The sequence below is a fragment of the Pelobates fuscus genome, chromosome 12 (assembly GCF_036172605.1).
Source record: "Pelobates fuscus isolate aPelFus1 chromosome 12, aPelFus1.pri, whole genome shotgun sequence".
In the NCBI taxonomy this organism is placed as follows: domain Eukaryota; kingdom Metazoa; phylum Chordata; class Amphibia; order Anura; family Pelobatidae; genus Pelobates; species Pelobates fuscus.
In genome coordinates, this window is record NC_086328.1 from 34,427,972 (window position 1) to 34,449,874 (window position 21,903).

Here is a 21,903-nt window from a genome sequence, read left to right on the forward strand (position 1 = left end):
ACTGTATTGATCACACGGTTAGTTAGTTATTACACTGTATCTATTACATGGTTAGTTAGTAGTTATTACATGGTTAGTTATTACTCTGTATTTATTACATGGTTAGTTAGTTATTACACTGTATATAGTTATCACATGGTTAGTTATACACTGTATTTATCACATGGTTAGTTAGTTATTACACTGTATTTAGTTATTACATGGTTAGTTATTACACTGTATTTATCACATGGTTAGTTAGTTATTACACTGTATTTAGTTATCACATGGTTAGTTATTACACTGTATTTATCACATGGTTAGTTAGTTATTACACTGTATTTAGTTATCACATGGTTAGTTATTACACTGTATTTATCACATGGTTAGTTAGTTATTACACTGTATTTAGTTATCATATGGTTAGTTAGTTATTACACTGTATGTATTTATCACATGGTTAGTTAGTTATTACACTGTATGTATTTATCACATGGTTAGTTATTACACTGTATTTATGGTTAGTTATCAACACTGTATGTAGTTATCACATGGTTAGTTAGTTATTACACTGCATTGATCACATGGTTAGTAGTTATTACACTATGTATTTATCACATGGTTAGTTATTACACTGTATGTATTTATCACATGGTTAATTAGTTATTACACTGTATTGATTACATGGCTAGTTAGTAGTTATTACATGGTTAGTTATTACACTGTATTTAGTTATCACATGGTTAGTTATTACACTGTATTGATCACACGGTTAGTTATTACACTGTATTTAGTTATCACATGGTAAGTTTTTACACTGTATTGATCACATGTTAGTTATTACACTGTATTTATTACATGGTTAGTTAGTAGTTATTACATGGTTAGTTATTACTCTGTATTAATTACATGGTTAGTTAGTTATTACATTGTATATAGTTATCACATGGTTAGTTATACACTGTATTTATCACATGGTTAGTTAGTTATTACACTGTATTTAGTTATTACATGGTTAGTTATTACACTGTATTTATCACATGGTTAGTTAGTTATTACACTGTATTTAGTTATCACATGGTTAGTTAATTATTACACTGTATTTAGTTATCACATGGTTAGTTATTACACTGTATTGATCACATGTTAGTTAGTTATTACACTGTATTTAGTTATTACATGGTTAGTTATTACACTGTATTTATCACATGGTTAGTTAGTTATTACACTGTATTTAGTTATTACATGGTTAGTTATTACACTGTATTTATCACATAGTTAGTTAGTTATTACACTGTATTTAGTTATCACATGGTTAGTTAATTATTACACTGTATTTAGTTATCACATGGTTAGTTATTACACTGTATTGATCACATGTTAGTTAGTTATTACACTGTATTTAGTTATTACATGGTTAGTTATTACACTGTATTTATCACATGGTTAGTTAGTTATTACACTGTATTTAGTTATCACATGGTTAGTTAATTATTACACTGTATTTAGTTATCACATGGTTAGTTATTACACTGTATTGATCACATGTTAGTTAGTTATTACACTGTATTTATTACATGGTTAGTTAGTAGTTATTACATGGTTAGTTATTACTCTGTATTTATTACATGGTTAGTTAGTTATTACACTGTATATAGTTATCACATGGTTAGTTATACACTGTATTTATCACATGGTTAGTTAGTTATTACACTGTATTGATCACATGGTTAGTTAGTTAGTTATTACACTGTATTTATCACATGGTTAGTTGGTTAGTTATTACACTGTATTTATCACATGGTCGGTAATCCCGGTCACACGGAGCCGCCCCCCTATAACGCATGCGCGGTGCGGTCTAGTTGCTGTGCTCTCTCTCTCTCTGTAAGATGGCGATGCGAGCTCTGAGCGGAGTGCGGCTCGGACTGAGGACCCTGGGAACCCCGGCCTGCCGCCTGCCATGGAGGGCGAGCTCGGCACGGAGCCTGGCTACCGGATCACACTTACTGTCCGGTGAGTGACCCTCCCACCACACACACTGCAACTTCTACTGCAACTCAAAGTATGGAGCTTGCACCTGTGTGATGCATGGAGCTCTGTGCAAGGACAGAGTGATTGGAGCTCTGTGCAAGGACAGAGTGTTTGGAGCTCTGCACCTCTTTGATGTATGGAGCTCTGTGCAAGGACAGAGTGTATGGAGCTCTGTGTATAATGCATGGAGCTCTGTACAAGGACAGAGTGTATGGAGCTCTGTGTATAATGCATGGAGCTCTGTGCAAGGACAGTGTATGGAGCTCTGTGTATAATGCATGGAGCTCTGTACAAGGACAGAGTGTATGGAGCTCTGTGTATAATGCATGGAGCTCTGTACAAGGACAGTGTATGGAGCGCTGTGTATAATGCATGGAGCTCTGTGCAAGGACAGAGTGTATGGAGCTCTGTGTATAATGCATGGAGCTCTGTGCAAGGACAGAGTGTATGGAGCTCTGTGTATAATGCATGGAGCTCTGTGCAAGGACAGAGTGTATGGAGCTCTGTGTATAATGCATGGAGCTCTGTGCAAGGACAGAGTGTATGGAGCTCTGTGTATAATGCATGGAGCTCTGTGCAAGGACAGAGTGTATGGAGCTCTGTGTATAATGCATGGAGCTCTGTGCAAGGACAGAGTGTATGGAGCTCTGTGTATAATGCATGGAGCTCTGTGCAAGGACAGAGTGTATGGAGCTCTGTGTATAATGCATGGAGCTCTGTGCAAGGACAGTGTATGGAGCTCTGTGTATAATGCATGGAGCTCTGTGCAAGGACAGAGTGTATGGAGCTCTGTGTATAATGCATGGAGCTCTGTGCAAGGACAGAGTGTATGGAGCTCTGTGCATAATGCATGGAGCTCTGTGCAAGGACAGTGTATGGAGCTCTGTGCAAGGACAGTGTATGGAGCTCTGTGTATAATGCATGGAGCTCTGTGCAAGGACAGAGTGTATGGAGCTCTGTGCATAATGCATGGAGCTCTGTGCAAGGACAGAGTGTATGGAGCTCTGTGCATAATGCATGGAGCTCTGTACAAGGACAGAGTGTATGGAGCTCTGTGCATAATGCATGGAGCTCTGTACAAGGACAGAGTGTATGGAGCTCTGTGCATAATGCATGGAGCTCTGTACAAGGACAGAGTGTATGGAGCTCTGTATATAATGCATGGAGCTCTGTACAAGGACAGAGTGTATGGAGCTCTGTGTATAATGCATGGAGCTCTGTACAAGGACAGAGTGTATGGAGCTCTGTGTATAATGCATGGAGCTCTGTACAAGGACAGTGTATGGAGCTCTGTGTATAATGCATGGAGCTCTGTACAAGGACAGAGTGTATGGAGCTCTGTGTATAATGCATGGAGCTCTGTACAAGGACAGAGTGTATGGAGCTCTGTATATAATGCATGGAGCTCTGTACAAGGACAGAGTGTATGGAGCTCTGTATATAATGCATGGAGCTCTGTACAAGTACAGCGTGTATGGAGCTCTGTGTATAGTGTATGGAGCTCTGTGTATAGTGTATGGAGCTCTGTGTATGGAGCTCTGTGTATAGTGTATGGAGCTCTGTGCAAGGACAGAGTGTATGGAGCTCTGCACCTGTTTGATGCTTGGAGCTCTGTGCAAGGACAGTGTATGGAGCTCTGTATATAATGCATGGAGCTCTCTACAAGGACAGAGTGTATGGAGCTCTGTGCAAGGACAGTGTATGGAGCTCTGTGCAAGGACAGTGTATGGAGCTCTGCACCTGTGTAATGCATGGAGCTCTGTACAAGGACAGAGTGTATGGGGCTCTGTGTATAGTGTATGGGGCTCTGTGTATAGTGTATGGGGCTCTGTGTATAGTGTATGGGGCTCTGTGTATAGTGTATGGGGCTCTGTGTATAGTGTATGGGGCTCTGTGTATAGTGTATGGGGCTCTGTGTATAGTGTATGGGGCTCTGTGTATAGTGTATGGGGCTCTGTGTATAGTGTATGGGGCTCTGTGCAAGGACAGTGTATGGAGCTCTGCACCTGTGTAATGCATGGAGCTCTGTGCAAGGACAGTGTATGAAGCTCTGTGCAAGGACAGTGTATGGAGCTCTGCACCTGTGTAATGCATGGAGCTCTGTACAAGGACAGAGTGTATGGAGCTCTGTGTATAGTGCATGGAGCTCTGTGCAAGGACAGTGTATGGAGCTCTGTGCAAGGACAGTGTATGGAGCTCTGTGTATAATGCATGGAGCTCTGTACAAGGACAGAGTGTATTGAGCTCTGTATAGTGCATGGAGCTCTGTGCAAGGACAGTGTATGGAGCTCTGTGTGTAATGCATGGAGCTCTGTACAAGGACAGAGTGTATGGAGCTCTGTGTATAATGCATGGAGCTCTGCACCTGTGTGATGCATGGAACTCTGTACAAGGACATAGTGTTTGGAGCTCTGTACAAAGACAGTGTATGGTGCTCTGCACCTGTGTGATGCATGGAACTCTGTACAAGGACATAGTGTTTGGAGCTCTGTACAAAGACAGTGTATGGTGCTCTGCACCTGTGTAATGCATGGAGCTCTGTTTATGGACAGAATGTTTGGAGCTCTGTTTATGGACAGAATGTATGGAGCTCTGCACCTCTGTAATGCATGGAGCTCTGCACCTCTGTAATGCATGGAGCTCTGTTTATGGACAGAATGTTTGGAGCTCTGTTTATGGACAGAATGTTTGGAGCTCTGCACCTGTGTAATGCATGGAGCTCTGCACCTGTGTAATGCTTGGAGCTCTGTTTATGGACAGAATGTTTGGAGCTCTGCACCTCTGTAATGCATGGAGCTCTGTTTATGGACAGAATGTTTGGAGCTCTGCAACTGTGTAATGCATGGAGCTCTGTTTATGGACAGAATGTTTGGAGCTCTGCAACTGTGTAATGCATGGAGCTCTGTTTATGGACAGAATGTTTGGAGCTCTGCGCCTGTGTGATGCATGGAGCTCTGTACCCGGGCAGAGTGTTTGGAGCTCTGACCTCAGCCAGGCACTGAATGGCATGGAGAGCGCTGTGTAATACTGTATTCAGTTTGTGTTTTATTTTTTTTAAGAAGCACTCTGCTCACCCTGAGAATACTTGCTGATTGCTGTGTCGGGACAGTGGGAGAATATGTATTGGACCCATTATCAGTACATATGGAGAACCTTCTCTCCTGAGTAACTGTTATACTCTGAACATTTGTAAACGAATTCTTTCTTGGCTGCACAGAGTAAATGGGCCCATTAGTTCCAAGTCATTGTACTAAATCTGTAACAATCACTCTGTCTGCACTTTATAAATCTGGAACCATTTTTACCATAAATGTAAGCAAGTAGCAGGGTTATTAATTAGTGTGAGCGTTCTGCAATTCAAAGTCCATTTCAAATTTTAGGCATTATCTGGCAGAAGGAAATCTTCAAGTTAGTTAGTTCTCAGTTTTACTGTTTTGGCCTAAAAGTTAATATATCATTTAATACTTCGGGAGCACTCATTTGATGCAGTTAGGGGTGAGTGAGATAGTGTATACTGCTTGCTGCAGCATCAAAAAAAATAAATAACGTTCTGTATCCTTTAACCAGTGAGTGGCGGGACAGCACAGCCAATCTCTGGTCCTCCATTGCATTTTGTGATAATATTGAGCTTGTGTCTCTGAAACTATGTTTTCAGCTGCAAGGTTAAAACTAGAGGGACCTGGCACTCGGACCACTTAATTGAGCTGAAGTGGTCTGGGTGCTTATAGTGGTCCTTTAAGCTGGAGTTGGTTTTGGCGTTTTATAGTATCCCTTTAAACCCTTCCCTCCCCCATAATTTGTTTTGTAGCTCTCATTCACAAAACTGCATTAGAACCATGCATAAGCCCACTGTCTCAACCAGTCAGTGACGCCCCTGTCCTCTCACCTGGCACTAGAGAGATGAGTTTGGGGTTAATTATTCGTAAACGGTTTAGCACCTAAAAGTAAGACAGTGCCAGGGACCTTCTGGCACCATAACAACTTAATTCCAACAACTGTGTCCCTTTAAAAATGTAAACAAATTATTTTTTCCTGTGAGAACTTTGAACAGTTGGACCAATTAGCAGGGCCTTAATCACTAATCCATTGTAATGTGGGAGATGGGGTCTTGCCAAGAATTGCTAGGGGGCAGAGTGCACGTTTTGGAAACTCTATCCTGGTAGCTAGAACTTTGAAACTTCAAAAGCCAATCTAATCAGGGGTGGCCAAAACTGATGTAAAATAGGGCATTGTGTGTCTATAAATTGGGATAACTAAATAAATTGCTCTGTAGCAAGTGGCTAGCTTAGAAAAATCGAAATCTCAACAATGACAGTTTTACGTCTTGTGTATATATTGCTGACTGTACTTTGCTATTTCAGTTGTGATCTGGTTTGAACCAGTGGCTTCTGCCAGAGACTATGCAAGTTTTCTATTCTCTGCAAAATTCTGCTTCAATGCTTGCTTGCATCAGATGAAGTGATCCATTTGTAATTCCAACAGCAGATATGTCAGCACATCACAGTTTGGGCCTTCTGTTTAGTTCTAGTGACAGATTTAAAGTGTGTGTGTGAATAATATTTAACACATTTATTAAGTACTGGTAATATATATATATATACACAAACAACACATAGTATATAGTTTTTATTTCCTTGTCTTGTATAAAGAAGAACCTGAATGTTTGTTTTCTGAAAGTGTTTAAACATGTTAAATTATTCTCTCTGATTCACCGAGAAAAATAAATCAGTCATTTTTACATGCGGAGGAGGTAGGGCTACAAGTTTAAACTACTAAACAACATAAAGCATGTAGCACTCGACATTTACCGAGCCACCGAACGCCTCCTGTGTGCCTTACATCATGGGCAAGAAGGCGAAGAAATATAATGTTGATCCCGGCTCGGGTTCCCGAGACATCGAAGCTTTTATGTGCACACGGCCACGTGGCCGGACCTGTGCAAGATGGCGCTGGCCAGGGCCTCTACCTCACCTTCGTCAGACGACGAGAGCCCAACGACCACTTACTCACCTCCACCAAAGGTACAAGCAAAGCCCGCGACACCCATGGAGCTAGGTGACTCAGCTTCTTCCACGAAAGCCGACATAGTAAAGGAAATAGAAGCAATGTTCCATGCTGACATGGCGCTGATTAGGGAGGACTTCCATGCTCACAGGACGGGTGAAGATGGTGGAAGAGGACCTCGAAAGTGTTGGGGTTGCCCAAACTGCCACAGATGCAGCCCTGGGATCACTGCAAAAGCAATGCAGCACCCTGACTACACAACCAGCTAATATAGAGGATAGGGCAAAGGCACGGAACGTAAGGATCCGAGGGGTGCCTGAGTCGGTCACCGACTCTGTATTACCCCATTACTGCCGGAGGCTGATATCTACACTACTGCTGCCCAAACAAGTAAAGCAGATAAGGGTGGACTCTGGTTTTCGACTCGCCAAAGCTCCCAGAGATGTGCTCCCAGAGTTGTGCCGACCTAGCTGGCACAACTACCCATTGGCTAACCACAAAGAAAGAACTAGGTTCTTACCTAACCTATGACAAAATGTATTACCACTTAATACTTACGCGCCCTAAGCGGCATTAATCCAAGACATAGCCTTGTAACCTGGAAACCCTGAGGGTGCATATACAACTAACCAGCAACCTCCTGTTAATAGTTAATCTAACGGCTCGTGCAGTCATGAGGAATTTAAGCTAGAAAATTATAAAATTGGGTGTATAGTAAACATGTGGTGATGTTGTTGAATAATGTGATCTGTGATGAATACCTTTTACTGCACACAATGTAACTTGTTGATTTTGATTACCTGCCAAAAAAAAAAAAAGCATGTAGCAGTCTAGTGGTAAAACTATCAGTCCCGTATTGGGTAGATATGTGGTTCACCCTATCCAGCTCCTTGCTGAACAGCTGCATCCTGTCCCCCTTCATTTTATCCATTAAGTGCAGTGGTTTAGAATGTGATGTTTCCACTTTATAACGTGTGAATGCTGCAATATTTCTCCATGATTGAGCAAATAGTTCATGCCATGTGTGTGCTGAGGGTTTTTAAAGAAACTTTATTGATTTGTGTTTGCATTACGTACCTTCATTTATGTTATTTATTTATTTTTGGGTGGGAGGGGGTGTGCATATGCAGTTTCCCCCTTGAATTGACTGCTTTTTACTTTTTTTTTTTTTTCATTCCAAGGGTTTTTATTGAGCGTGTAGGAATATTTTACAAACATGTTTAAGTATTTCTTCGGTTATTACAGAATTTTCATAACATTCCTAAAACATAGTAGTCCAACGTTAATCATTAGGTAGAGGAACATGTCATTATTGTATCGTTATGTTCTTTTGTAGTAGCGTGTCATTGGAGAAGGTTTCACATTCCTAGGAGTGTTATGCATAGCATCTCTGGTCTTGGTTACTAGGGGGTTGTGTAGGGAGAGCGCCATTTGTTTAGAGGTCTCAGGTGATCGTCAGTGTCTCGGCTCTTTACATGCTCAATGGGGTAGTGAGGTTTTTGGGCTGTGCCTGTTTTTGGTGTGCTCATATCTCTTTTCTTGTCTGCGGGTAGTTTTCCATTCTCTGGCTTGGTCTCTCTTGTTGTTGTCTCTCCTAATGTCTAGTGTGCTAGTGCCTCGAGCGTCCTAGACTCCCTTTTCCCATGTTTCTTCTGGCGTCATGTATATTATCTATCAGAAGCTGTTGTGTTGCCTATCTAGCTATTTACTCCAGTTAGTCGTCTCTAGTCGTGTGTTTGCTTAGACCCCTTTGTCTCCCTTTTCGTTATTCTTTCGTTTCCCTTCTTGGGGTTGCTCCTTGTGCTGTTAGTGGGTTGGCAGGGTGGCTGATGTGGCTATGTGAAGATGTCTTGGGTATTAATGTCGTATTTCTCCTTGTGTTAGGGAGAGCCGTCCCTTGTCTGGGTGTGTGATGGGATAGTGGGGCACTATGGTGGGCATCAGGGTTGTTCGGGTCGGGCCCTGGTGCGTGGTATGTAAGTCTCTGAGCTTTGGCTGCAGGCATGCGTGGGAGTGGTGTGTGTCAGCTCGTTGTTGCGAGGGGTCCCTGTGGTGGGGGCAGAGCTGGAGTTGGTCGCGCTAGGGTATGTGAACATTCCTGGCTAGGAGTGCAGGGACCAAGGCCATATGGAGGGGGGGAGGAGGTACCCGAGGGTCTCCATCCCCGCGCTCCGCCCGCAACCCCGTCCCCCAGCCCGGGCCCCCACGGAGACACCCCGTCTCCCCTGTTGGTGGTCGATGAGGTCCTTGCGTCCGTCTCCGTTCGTGTCCCTGGGTTTCCCCCTTGGCTCCCAGGGTTTGTTATCCTTTGTTCCTCATCTTCTCTACCTCCGTTTGCTTTTTACTTTTAATCTAATTAGAGGAGTAGGAATGGCTGGCTGAACTCAGCCACTTCCTGGTCTTTGTAGAAATGTTTGTTTACAACCACCAGGGGCCGTTCAGAGAGGAGTCTATATTTTTATTAGTTTCTTTAGACTTGCCGGGGCTCATTTGACTTGTATTTCTAAAATACTTTACTATTTAGGCCACCCCTGCTCTAACATTTTAGAATGGTTTGACTTCTCACCTGGGTTTTGCCAGGCACTGCCCCCTGCTGAGAGCTTCTGGCTGCAATGGTAGCAGAGCGCAGCGCCTAGTGCAGTGTGCTGTAGTGGTTATGGTGCTAGGAATGTACTTTTATTAGTGCACCAGTGTTGCTCAATGTGCTCTAACCTACTATGCAATTTAAATGGTGTTCTGGCCCTATCAGAAATTTTGTTTGTGTGCATCAAATTAAATAATTGTGCCTCCTCAGTAAGAATATAAAGAGGTGTGTGTGTGTGTGTGTGTGTGTGTGTGTGTGTCCCAAAAATGTCATTTTTCCGAATAATTCTTTTTTTTTCTTTTAAAAATGTTGTGTATCTCTATAATGCTGCTTGAGAAGCCTGAATTAAATGCATTAGAAATGGTATAATGCAGAATGTTTTATAACTTTACCACTTTCATTGCAGCTCGCAAGTTCACAGACAAACATGAATGGATTTTAGTTGAAAACGGAGTTGGGACAGTTGGAATCAGTAAATTTGCTCAGGTATCGATCTGTGTGTGTCTGTCGAGTGATCTTTGAAATCTGTATCTGATTAAATTCGCTCTAGCAGTCACTGCATATCTTGGTGTTGGTCTGTTTTGGACTTTGTCTTTTTTTTGATGAGGCCATTGACATTCTTTCGGTCATCCGTTAATCGTGGAATGTCTTCATATTCAAGTGCAAACAATGTTAATGGAATTTATAGGGCATGCATGGATAACTTTGGCACTGCACGTTTCTGTGAACTACAGTTCCCATAATTCTCAGCAAGCTCCAGAGAAAATAAAATTCACAAGCATTTCCCATGTAAGCCATCACTATTAAAATACATTTGAGTGTCCCCACCAAATGCCCCTAGATCCCCTGTATCACTTCATTTAACCTCTTTCTTTTTTTTATTCTCTGGATCTATGGCCTAGGCCCGCCATCTTTGTGTTCCCAGATGACGTGTCCCGCATGGGCTTCATCTGCCCACACTAGTTTGGCAGCGGGGAGATTTTCAGCTCCCTTATTTACTAATATTTATTTTTAGACAATCTTTATTTATAGAATGTAAGTAGCACACAACATGGCAGGCATACCACAGAGAAAGAAGAAACATTAAACAACATGCAGTGTATACGTTGATGCATTGATCAAACCTTTATACATGTGAGTAAACTGTGTTTTTATATCATGACCTTCCTGTTTTTTTTTTTTGTAAATCTTTCTTTTATTGAGGCATTTGTGAGGGATACAGAATAGAAAAAGGGAAATGCGTGGGTAATCATCAAAGTGGATTAGTACAGCGAAAACAGTATGAATTACATTTCCATAATGGTATTGCCTCATTTTTATGTTTTTGTGAGTCAGTAAATGAGAACGCAATTTAAACAGGTTAACAGTAAGTGCTACATGACAGGTGCGATCTTGTCATCATAGGCAGTTATACAGGAACGTATAGGCTGAGTGTCATGAGCTAAGGCTGATCTGTTAGAGCTAAACAAAAGCAGACGTGTTAAACAAGACAGAGCAAAGCAAAGCTCTACCAGAGAGAGTATATACAAAGTATAAGTTAAGTTATATGTGATTGGTGTGTGTGACAGGTTCTCTCTCGCTTTAGTGTGTGTGTGACAGGTTCTCTCTCGCTTTAGTGTGTGTGTGACAGGTTCTCTCTCGCTTTAGTGTGTGTGTGACAGGTTCTCTCTCGCTTTAGTGTGTGTGTGACAGGTTCTCTCTCGCTTTAGTGTGTGTGTGACAGGTTCTCTCTCGCTTTAGTGTGTGTGTGACAGGTTCTCTCTCGCTTTAGTGTGTGTGTGACAGGTTCTCTCTCGCTTTAGTGTGTGTGTGACAGGTTATCTCTCGCTTTAGTGTGTGTGTGACAGGTTATCTCTCGCTTTAGTGTGTGTGTGACAGGTTATCTCTCGCTTTAGTGTGTGTGTGACAGGTTATCTCTCGCTTTAGTGTGTGTGTGACAGGTTATCTCTCGCTTTAGTGTGTGTGTGACAGGTTATCTCTCGCTTTAGTGTGTGTGTGACAGGTTATCTCTCGCTTTAGTGTGTGTGTGACAGGTTATCTCTCGCTTTAGTGTGTGTGTGACAGGTTATCTCTCGCTTTAGTGTGTGTGTGACAGGTTATCTCTCGCTTTAGTGTGTGTGTGACAGGTTATCCCTCGCTTTAGTGTGTGTGTGTGACAGGTTATCCCTCGCTTTAGTGTGTGTGTGTGACAGGTTATCCCTCGCTTTAGTGTGTGTGTGTGACAGGTTATCCCTCGCTTTAGTGTGTGTGTGACAGGTTATCCCTCGCTTTAGTGTGTGTGTGACAGGTTATTCCTCGCTTTAGTGTGTGTGTGACAGGTTATCCCTCGCTTTAGTGTGTGTGTGACAGGTTATCCCTCGCTTTAGTGTGTGTGTGACTGGTTATATCTCGCTTTAGTGTGTGTGTGACAGGTTATAAATTACATATATCTAGTTTGGAACTCAGAGAACTAGCTAGATAAGGAGGTATAAGTAATTAACACAGTAGGTTGACATGCTAAGTAACTATGACAAGCTAATATTCCACTGGGTCATGCTGTCATCATCCTATCCTCCTCGCTAGCATAAAAAAGAGGCCTAAACAGTGAGTTGTAAAGCATAACATAAAAATATAAAGGAAACATCAAATGAAAAAAAAAAAAAAAAACAGAAAAAACTATAACATTTGCGGATAAAAACCGTATGGGGCATCAGTTATGTCTAAAGTCCCGGTCAGCCTACCCCAGCAAGAGGTATACCACAGTCCCACTCTGTTGCTTTTGCGAGTCCTGGTCCTGGTCGCGGCATGCGTTCAGGGGATACACCGTGTTGTGGTTGTGGGACGTTGTTGCGCTGACCCGGTGTTGCTGCCATGTTGGGCCCTGTGCCTCGCCATCCCCGCTCCCGATTTGATGGCAAGGTGGTTCCCATCCGGTGAGCCTTCTGCTTGCCCGAGTGCCTCATGTTCTTCTGACGCCCCAGCGAAGCTGTGCTTGCTTGGTTGTGTCTCTCAGTCAGGGTCTGTTTGCAGTGGCCGCTGGAGACAGGCAGGTATATTAAGTTTTGGCGGGTTCGCCATTCCGTCCGGGTGTTTCCTCTGCGTCCCAGATTCCTGCCCCTCCGGCTCCGGGCCTTAATGAGAGCCCTCGCCTTGTGTCCATGGAGCCTCCCAATCTCGGTGGTTGGCTCGGGGGCCCGCGGGTTCTCCCTTTCCCGGGTGTCCCCACGGGTGTATGGACGGCTTGGAGTGAACTCCTGGTGGGTTCCCAGCCCAGAAAGGAGTCGGGCAGTCAGGACTGCAGTTTCGAACGCCCTCTTGGTGGGTGCTGCTGGTTTAATTCTCGGCTTGGTTTCGCAGGCTTTCCTCCGCTCTGGTGTTAGTAGGCCCAAGCTGCTCCGCTTCAGTTGCGGCTTGGCGGCCATGTTGGTAGCGCTGTGCTGGTTGCTCATGTGTCGCTCGCTTGTCTGTAAAAAGGTAAGCGGTTGCAGTCTGGCCTCCAGCTTGCGCCAGAAATCATCGAAGATTGCATCCAACCTCTGTAGGGTCCCATGCTGTGGGTCTGTAGGCTTAGGGGGACGCGTGGCATCCGCCATGCTTGTTGCCGCTTCATGTTGTGTGCTTTTCAGTGCAGTCCCCCACCGCACCCTCTCTGGTCTCAGTTTGCCTCCCTGATGTGGACCGCGATCACCCCCGACGGTCCAGGGGGGGGAGTAACGGGGCTCCTGTTTGTTAAACATCGGAATCATATGGCGCCGGACCGGGAGATCAGCCGCCTCTCCCGCTCTATGAGCGCCAGGCCTCATGTCAGAAGTCAGTCGGCCAGCCGGCCTCAGATTAGTTGCAGACCTTGGTGTCCGGTTAGTGCCCTTTTGTGGGTCAGGTAAGTCTATTTGGGTTGCCAGATTTGAGTTATTTAGGGCCAGAAACTACAGAATTTGCTCTATTGTCTGAGGAGCTCTGCAGTAGCACGTCTGCCTTCCATGCTGGTCAGGCCCCGCCCCCCCATGACCTTCCTGTTGTGGTATATGCTCCAAGCACACGATGGCATAGGTCTAGCATGGACATAAAGTATTAGTGCTGTGGACATTTCCCATTTTCTGCTCCCAGCATTAATCATTTATTCATTTCACATGGTCTGAACAATAGTATAGTATAGGGCACCCGGCGTCTGTCTGCTCAATCTGGCTAATATCCCGTGGTCTCCTGAATGTCGAACATGCGGTAGAAGCGTTATACACACCACGCTCCCCGACCCACTGTATAAGGCTAGTCTAGCTTCCGTTCCCAACCAGAGCAAGCGACCAACTTGCGTAAGTCAAGCTCACCTATGTCCAGCCAGGTCTGCCGTCGTAGCATTAACCAGCCTGGAGTAACCAATAGAGTGGGCTAGCATTCCCCCAATATCTCTCGTCTCCCAGGGTCACTGGGGTGTGCTTTGTATTGAGGCCATTCTCTTGCCCCGTAAGTTTCTGCCAGAGTCATCGATCCTCAGTCAGGGGAACTAACTGTTCTCCCCTACTACATATATCTGCTTTATAGCCACCATGACAATGAATCCAGTAACTGGGTTACCCGGGGACAGTGGACCGCTATTCGGGCAAAGGGCAGATCTAGTATCTCCTGTCCTCTTCCACTATTCAATTTCACTTGTGACCGAGGCCTTTTCCTGTGAGAGAGAAAATCTCTCCAGGGTGCTGACAAGTATTTTTTACTTAGTATTAATAAAGTTGGCTGAAAGGCCATTTTAGTTTTTTTTAGCTCTTTAGTAGATAGCTCCAGGGCCGCCATCAGAAATTGTGGGGCCCCTAACACCGCTCAAGGTCTGGGGCCCCCAGGTGCCCGCCTCCAAATCCTGCCCACAGGAATACACACACACACAGACACAAAAGGACACAGACACACACACAGAAAGATATACACATACCAACAGACTCAAATACTGAAACAGACATACACACATACAGGCATACTGACACACTCATACTGAAAGTCACACACACAGGCATACAGACACATGCATAAGGCGATACAGACACACACACTGACGTACGTACATACATACATTACTGACACATACACATACTGATAAACTGACATACAAACAGACCTACACACACATAAATACGCACTGGCATACATACATACATATACTTACTGATATACATACATGCAGACAGACACACACACACACACGCACGCAGATATATGCATACACAGATACATACTGACATATGCATACTGACATACATACATACATACATACATACATACATACATACATACATACATACATACATACATACATACATACATACAGATATAAATATATACATACATACTTGCATACATACACACACACACACACACACACACCTTATGTATCAGCCACCCTCCTCTTCCTTAACTTTTCGTTGCAGGAGGGTGGCTGGGTATGAAGGGAGCGGATGCCTCTCCTCTCCTCTGCCGTCACTTCCTCCCAGCAGCACTTGCAGTGCAGCCGCAATTTTTTTTTAAAGGGGCCTAGATCAGAAATAAAAGAGGAGGAGAAGAAGAGGAAACAATTGGGAAAAGGTACGTTTGGCGTGACAGTGCTGCTTTAAATCCAGCGTGTTGGCTAAATGGCTAGTGAATGCACTAACTAGGTTTCTATTTTAATTTGATTTGAGCTGTTTTCACTGTGTTGTATAGGGACACTATAGTTCTCAGAACCAGTACAGCTTAATGTAGTTATTTTGGCGTCTATAGTCTGTTCCTGCAGGGTGTTTACATTGCTGCCTAGATACACCTGTAGTGGCAGTCACTCTGACGGCCACTAGAGGTGCTCCCTTGATTCAATGCATCTCTAGGAGGTGATGCTGATTGGTGCAGTGTTTTGGTGCGCATGCACAATATCCTGCCAATCAACAAGATTGATTATCTCAGCCATGGAGGCAGGGGGCCAGCCACGACTAGACCGGTGCGGCATGGGGAAAAAAGGTGAGTTAAATCACCTTCACTGCTCTGATGGGGGGACCTATATAGCGACACAGGCCACTATAGTGCTAGGAATACATGTTTGTATCCCTGGCCCTATAGTGTTCCTTTAAATACAAAGTGAGTCATGCTAGACTGTCTTCTGTGCATGTTCATACTAGATATGTGAGAGCCAGGGTAAATTTATAAACTACAAATGACTTGATAGATCGCTTTGTAGATAAATGTGAACATTGTAATTATGTAAATATACACAATCTTTATTTTGAGTTAAAGGGAACGCGCCACGGTTACAATTTGTTCATGCTTTATTACAACATTTGGGAAATTAAATGCTTTAGACCGCGTACAGTGTCCCTTATCTTGCAATATTTCACACAGCGTCTGAAATGTCAGTATAAAAATGCTATTTTCTCACATACAGTAGGTGTGAAAAAAATAAATAAAATGGTCAAATAACTTGTTTATATGTATTTGGGAGAAATATGTAAAAAAAAAAAAAAAAAATCCTTTTTTTTCCTATATATGAGGATCAATGGACTAAATTTTATTCTGCAAAATGCATGAATTTACAAATGTTTATACTCTTTTGGTAGTGAAGTAGTTAAACTGGAGATAGTCTTACTGATTATTTCTATAAATCAATGTGACTTTAATCAAGTCTGTCATGATTTGCAACTATATAGAATTCGTATGTGCTGTATTTTTTTATTTTATTTTTCTTTAATATACAAATGCACGAATAGAGCTTATTCTAATTCTACTGACCTGCTTTGGCTCTCCATAATTCTCATAAATTAGATTTTGTAGTTTTAAAAGTTTTTTTTGGTCACAAATTGTGTTTGTATTTTACATAATGTTTTCAATGTTCCTCCTTTTTATTAAGGAATCATTAGGAGACGTGGTTTACTGTGGTCTTCCAGAAGTTGGAACTAAATTGAAAAAATTGGGTATGTACGGTATTTGTGTGTTGGATACAAGCAGGGATGCAATTCAGTGTGAATTCTCTGAGAAGGGGCAAAAGCTTAGAGAAACTCAGTATCTTTATTTATTTTTTTGTAAATTTGTATATTTGTAGTGCTGAAGAGTATACAGTCGCCTCCTTTGTCCCAACAACAAAAGCATGCACATTGGATAACACAATCGTACAGGTAGCATAAAGACATTAGTGGTACGTGGAGATAAGTAATGTACAATTGTGATGGTACAGCACAACAATTCTATTGTATAGAGTAGAAAAAAGGAGTTCTATCAGGTAGACACATAACTGGTGTATCAAAGCGTAGCAAGGTAAACTCCACAGCTAGGCAGCCACAGTGTTATAATGTGAAGTAGATAAAAAATTGCAGGCTAGTCTGTCAGGATACGTTTACTGTGGAATAAACCTGCTAAAGACTGTGTATATCAATCTAGACATTCTTGAAAAGATTAATAGACGCTAAACATTTTAAGAGTGGATTCCACCTAAAGTAAGCCGCCTTAGTTCCCCATGATCTGTTTTGCCTGAGCAGTATGTCAGGTCAGTGTAATGCTTGGGGCATTCCCCAGGCTGGACCTCATCAGCAATGCTATCTGGAGTGTTATTATCCCGTCAAACGGGTGTTATGAGTGGGGAAACCCTGCTTGGCAATTATCACAGCCATCTTATAATATTTGGTGCGAGAGAGAGTTGTACTGTAGGCAAGGATCATGGTAAAGCGATCACTGAGATTCAGCAGACTATCTCCCTTCCTTCACATTGAAAGATCTGCGAGTTAACTTAAACCAAACAGCAAAAATAATACAAGAAAAAAAAAGATTGGAGTGTCCGCATGTATGGGCAAAACACTGCGAGGATATGCAAGAGAGGCAGTAGCTGGAAATACCCGCTTAGTGTCCACAGTCATCCAATGCCTAGGTTCGGCAGTGAAACAGCGGGGGAGACGGAGGATCCATATGGCAACAGCAAAGTGCGGGCGGCTCTCTCCAGCCCCAGGCCTGTTGGAAGGTCTGCTTCTCTGGTCCACAGACTCGGGTGCGCTGTGTGGCCAGGTCTTTTCCTTTGCAGGCGCTGCGGAAGGCCTTGATGTTCTGCCACTGCCAGCGGCGGGTGGTCTTCCGGCGTTGTGGGTGATGCTGTGGCCTTCAGCCTGGGTTGACTGGCAGCGTAGGTGGCATGTGCTCTGTGCTGGATTCTGCCCGAGTTAGGCCTGCTTGGCCCTTTATCACCATCCTTCCTCATCTCCTTCACAGATTTTGGTGACTGTGGTGGCAGTGGTTGTTCCAGCTGTTCCCAGAATTGCTGAAATATCTTGTCCAGACATTGTAGGGTGCGCTCAACCATCTCACCGCCGGGGTCCGCATGTGTTGGTGCCGGTTTTGGTGAGGCATGGTTACTAGGCCGCCTGGTGCCAATCGTGGGCAGTGAGAGTCTGTGAATGAGCGTGCATCATGTCGGTCCACAGGGGAGGGAACGGGTGCCCTTGCTGAAAATCTCCGCTGTTTGCTGCGACGGGAGAGCGTCCGTCTCTCCCACGCCAGGCAATGCTTGTAGGCGCAGAAGTCGCTTGGACGAAACCAGCAGGTTAGTCTGCATATTTGGTATCGGCACGTAGGGCTTACTGTCCCCTTTCACCCGCCAGCAGTTATTGGATCAGTGGTCTCTTGGTATTGTCGGTAATCTGTGAAATCTGTTACGACTGCTCTGCTCCATGGTCAGGTCCCAGGTCCCACTCCGTATCTTGCCCTTCAGGTAGTCACTGCTAGGATCTCAAGTGTTTTTGCTCACTTGTGCCATTACAGAGAGAGCATATACTATTTGCAGATCAGACTGATTCCACCCAAGAGTTCGCCCAGAGCCGAAACGATCATCCGAGTTGTTGTTGTCTCTCACACAGAGGTAACTTACTGACATTTTTTTAATCTGGAGAAGGATCAGTCTGATACAAATGGTACAGGTTCTCTCTGTAACGGCACAAGTGAGCAAAAACATTTTTGCGATCTGAGAGGGTGCGTTCTTTTTTGCACCTCACTGTGTGTGTGTTTCTTTTCCATTTTTGTTATTGGACAGGTAAAGTGTGTGGGTGGGGGAGACATTTCTTACTTTTCTTCCCCACTTCTCTCTCCTTTCTGTCAAGCACCAGGAACCTTAGCTGCTATTGGGATTTTTTTGCCCTATTTGGAGGCTTATCTATATTATTGTGTTTTTCTCCAACACACATTACCTTGATCCTTTAAGCTATTTGGTGACTATTGTATTTAAAAGTTTTATCTTGGGTTTCAGTTCAGCCTCTGGCAGATTTAGCACATATAGCAATCACCATATGTATTCCCAGGTGCCACAGATCTCTCTGAGCCTAATTTACCCTTACCCTTCCTGTTTGGCAACCCTGTACATAACCGTTAAGGCTTTTTCTCCTCTGGTATTACTGTACTTTTTAATTTTTGTGGTTTGTTATCTGTAACTCCTGTTATACAATAAATGTTGCTTTTATATTCACTGCCTTCCCCTCCTGAAGGGCCTTAGTACACGTCCTTGGTGTTTCCTGTTTTGGTTCTATAAGTGGTCAGTGTTTACATTACAGATTAAGGATACCTCCAGTGGCCACTCCTCAGATGGCTGCTATAGGTGCTTCCTGGGGCAGTGCTGCACAGTGTGACATTCAGTGTCTCCACCCTCTGCATGCAGACACTGAACTTTCCTCACAGATTAATTTAATCTCTATGAGCAGATGCTGACTGGTCATGGTGGCCTTTGGCCAATCCATTAGTTAATGCTATAGAGTCCCCTGCAACCCATCCCTTATGTGCTACAGGTGGTGTTAGCCTGAGCAGTGATGGGCAGCTATTATTGGCTGAGAGTTTCAGGCTTACTGCTTTCAGCCTATCACAGTGCCCATTGATGGTATGAATTGGTATAGTGTATAATATCTACCACAGCCATACCTTTTATTCAGGGCTGGGCTTTGGGTGGCCAGTGACAATTATTCGGTGTTCTTATTAAGTGTAAACTAAACTGCTAAATAGATTAACATTGAATAGGAAAAGCGCCAGAAGACTATAACTAATGCAATGAGATAAAATTAAGTGCTTATCGTGTCCCTTAAAATATAGTGGATTCATGATCTGCTTTTCTTTTAATTCATAACGTCTTATATACAGAGTTACAAAACCTAAATTAAAAGCTTGCTCCTAAATTGACTGCAGACTTGAACAAGGCTTGAAGGCACACAATCTGAATATCATGTTTTTATTTGCCTCTTAATCCAATTGTGTGTGTGTGTTCCAATTTAACTCCTGAATAAACAAACGTTGTACGTGGGCACATCATTATTGTCACACTTGTTATATTATTAGCTTTATTACGTGCTGACTGCTGCATTTCACCCATTTGTTTTCCTGGTTTTGTTTGTTACAGAGGAGTTTGGGACATTAGAAAGTGTTAAAGCTGCTAGTGAACTTTTTTCTCCATTGACGGGACAAGTCACGGAAATAAACGTTGCGTTGGCGGACAATCCAGGCTTGGTAAACCAGTCGTGCTATGATGAAGGTAAATTTCTGCTTTGTGTAAATGTTTGTTCCAGATCACCCATCGTCTATTTATACACTTCTCACATCGGACAGGCCAGAGCACTTTTCTGCTAGAGATTTTGTTTTGTTTTCTCAAAGTGATAGTCTCTCTCCAGATTTCTGTAGAAAAGATATGCTGGTCCATTGCATGCAGTGGCTGAACTAAAGTAGAGAGGGCCCTAGTGTAAAAAAAATATATATATATTTGGCAAGGATGGAAAAAAGTAGACTGATACCCATCTGTCGTACATCTCCCATAATGCTTTCCCTCCTGGGGATCTACTATTTGCCCATCCTTGCAGGGTTGTATTTTGCATCTTTTTGTGTGTAGTGTGTTCTGTTGTCATTTAAAAGGTTTACTTGTTTTATAGTGTTTGTCTTTGAATGTAGGGTTGTGTCTGTAGTGTTGATGTTTGAATGTTGAGATGAATGTACATATACATCTAAACTACTACAGTGACACTCTTACAGATGAACTTACAGACAAAGATGCAAAATGTACACATTTTAAGCCACCCTCCTGTTTCCTACCTTTTTGGTGGAGGAGGGTAACTTCCCTGGCACCAGTTGGCCGGCTGAGGTGGTTTGGAGCAAAGACGCACATAACCTATAGTTTGTGCTGAAGAAGATGCCACACTTACATTATTTAAACATTGCTTTCTCTCACACTCTGGTGGCTGGGAGTGTCTCTAACTGAGGCACGTTGCACAATGGGCAAAATAGATTTGGTGGGCCAAAGCACTTTCTGACTGCATGCATTTTGGGGTAAATATGATTAACTCTAATTTATTAATCAAATACAATGTATCAATGTCACTTTTTAAATTTATTATTAAATTACATGGTACTGCTGTTAAGTCGTGACACTGAAACGTGTACAATGTAGATTATTTCTGATTTATGTGAATTGTTGGAATGTTGTCTTGCTGCAATCATTCATTTTATATATATATATATATATATTTGTTTCAAATAGATGGTATGAGCTGAGTGACAATGTGACGTAACCCTGTTTTGTTTTTGATCCATTAGGATGGTTAATCAAGCTGACTGTGGATGAGCCCTCTGAACTGGATGACCTTCTGACGGAAGATGCATATAAGAAATACGTCAAATCACTTGAAGAGTGAGCTCTTTGTAGACTGTGTCCCAGGTAGAAGTCTTGTATAGGTGCAGAGTAGCCGTTTATGGACGGTCGCCAACTTGCTGCCAGTGGAAATGTCATACCACCACCAATAACTCCTTTATTTTTTAAATTTTATTTTAAACCAACTCTCCCTCAACACTCTCGTGTTAGAAAAAAGACATATTTGAAAAGTTGCAGGACTTTCCTGCCTAACAATTTGCACACCTGCAACCTTTTTTTCATGACTTCTTCAATTTACAGTAAAAAAAAAACAAAAAAAAAAACTAACCTTTTATAAACCTTCATTTTTGCAACTTTTTTCTGCTGCTAGTATCGGCGACAGAAGGATTTGCCTGGATGGCTTTCAAGCAAGCCACAAATGAAGGCTAGTCCTTGTGTGCTGGACTGATTACTTTCAGATACAAGTGTTCTCCCACTATTGGAAATCTGTGTCAACACTAATCAAGGTTTAGAAACATTGTTTTTCTTGCTGATGTTTCCAAGGATAATACTTTATAATAAATACAAATGAATCAACAATTTGTGCAGTAGAGCTGGGATTTATATATTTTGATGAGTAAGTGATGTTAGTAACTGGTATTGGATTGGCAATGTTCTGCCATCAGACATTTTGGGGCCCCTTACACAGCCCACGTCCACCTACAGGGCCTGCCCTTTT

The 21,903-nt window shown here is 42.9% G+C and overlaps 1 protein-coding gene across 1 annotated transcript; it reads left to right on the forward strand.

The window, feature by feature from the left end:
• The first annotated feature begins 1,832 nt into the window (after positions 1 to 1,832).
• GCSH (glycine cleavage system protein H) lies at positions 1,833 to 21,764 on the forward strand. The gene is made up of 5 exons (XM_063438294.1): positions 1,833 to 1,992; positions 10,005 to 10,084; positions 16,437 to 16,500; positions 19,947 to 20,078; positions 21,131 to 21,764. Exons 1-5 carry the CDS (start codon positions 1,869 to 1,871, stop codon positions 21,226 to 21,228), a joined length of 498 nt encoding a protein of 165 aa, XP_063294364.1. The 5' UTR covers positions 1,833 to 1,868; the 3' UTR covers positions 21,229 to 21,764.
• Positions 21,765 to 21,903: the final 139 nt, after the last annotated feature.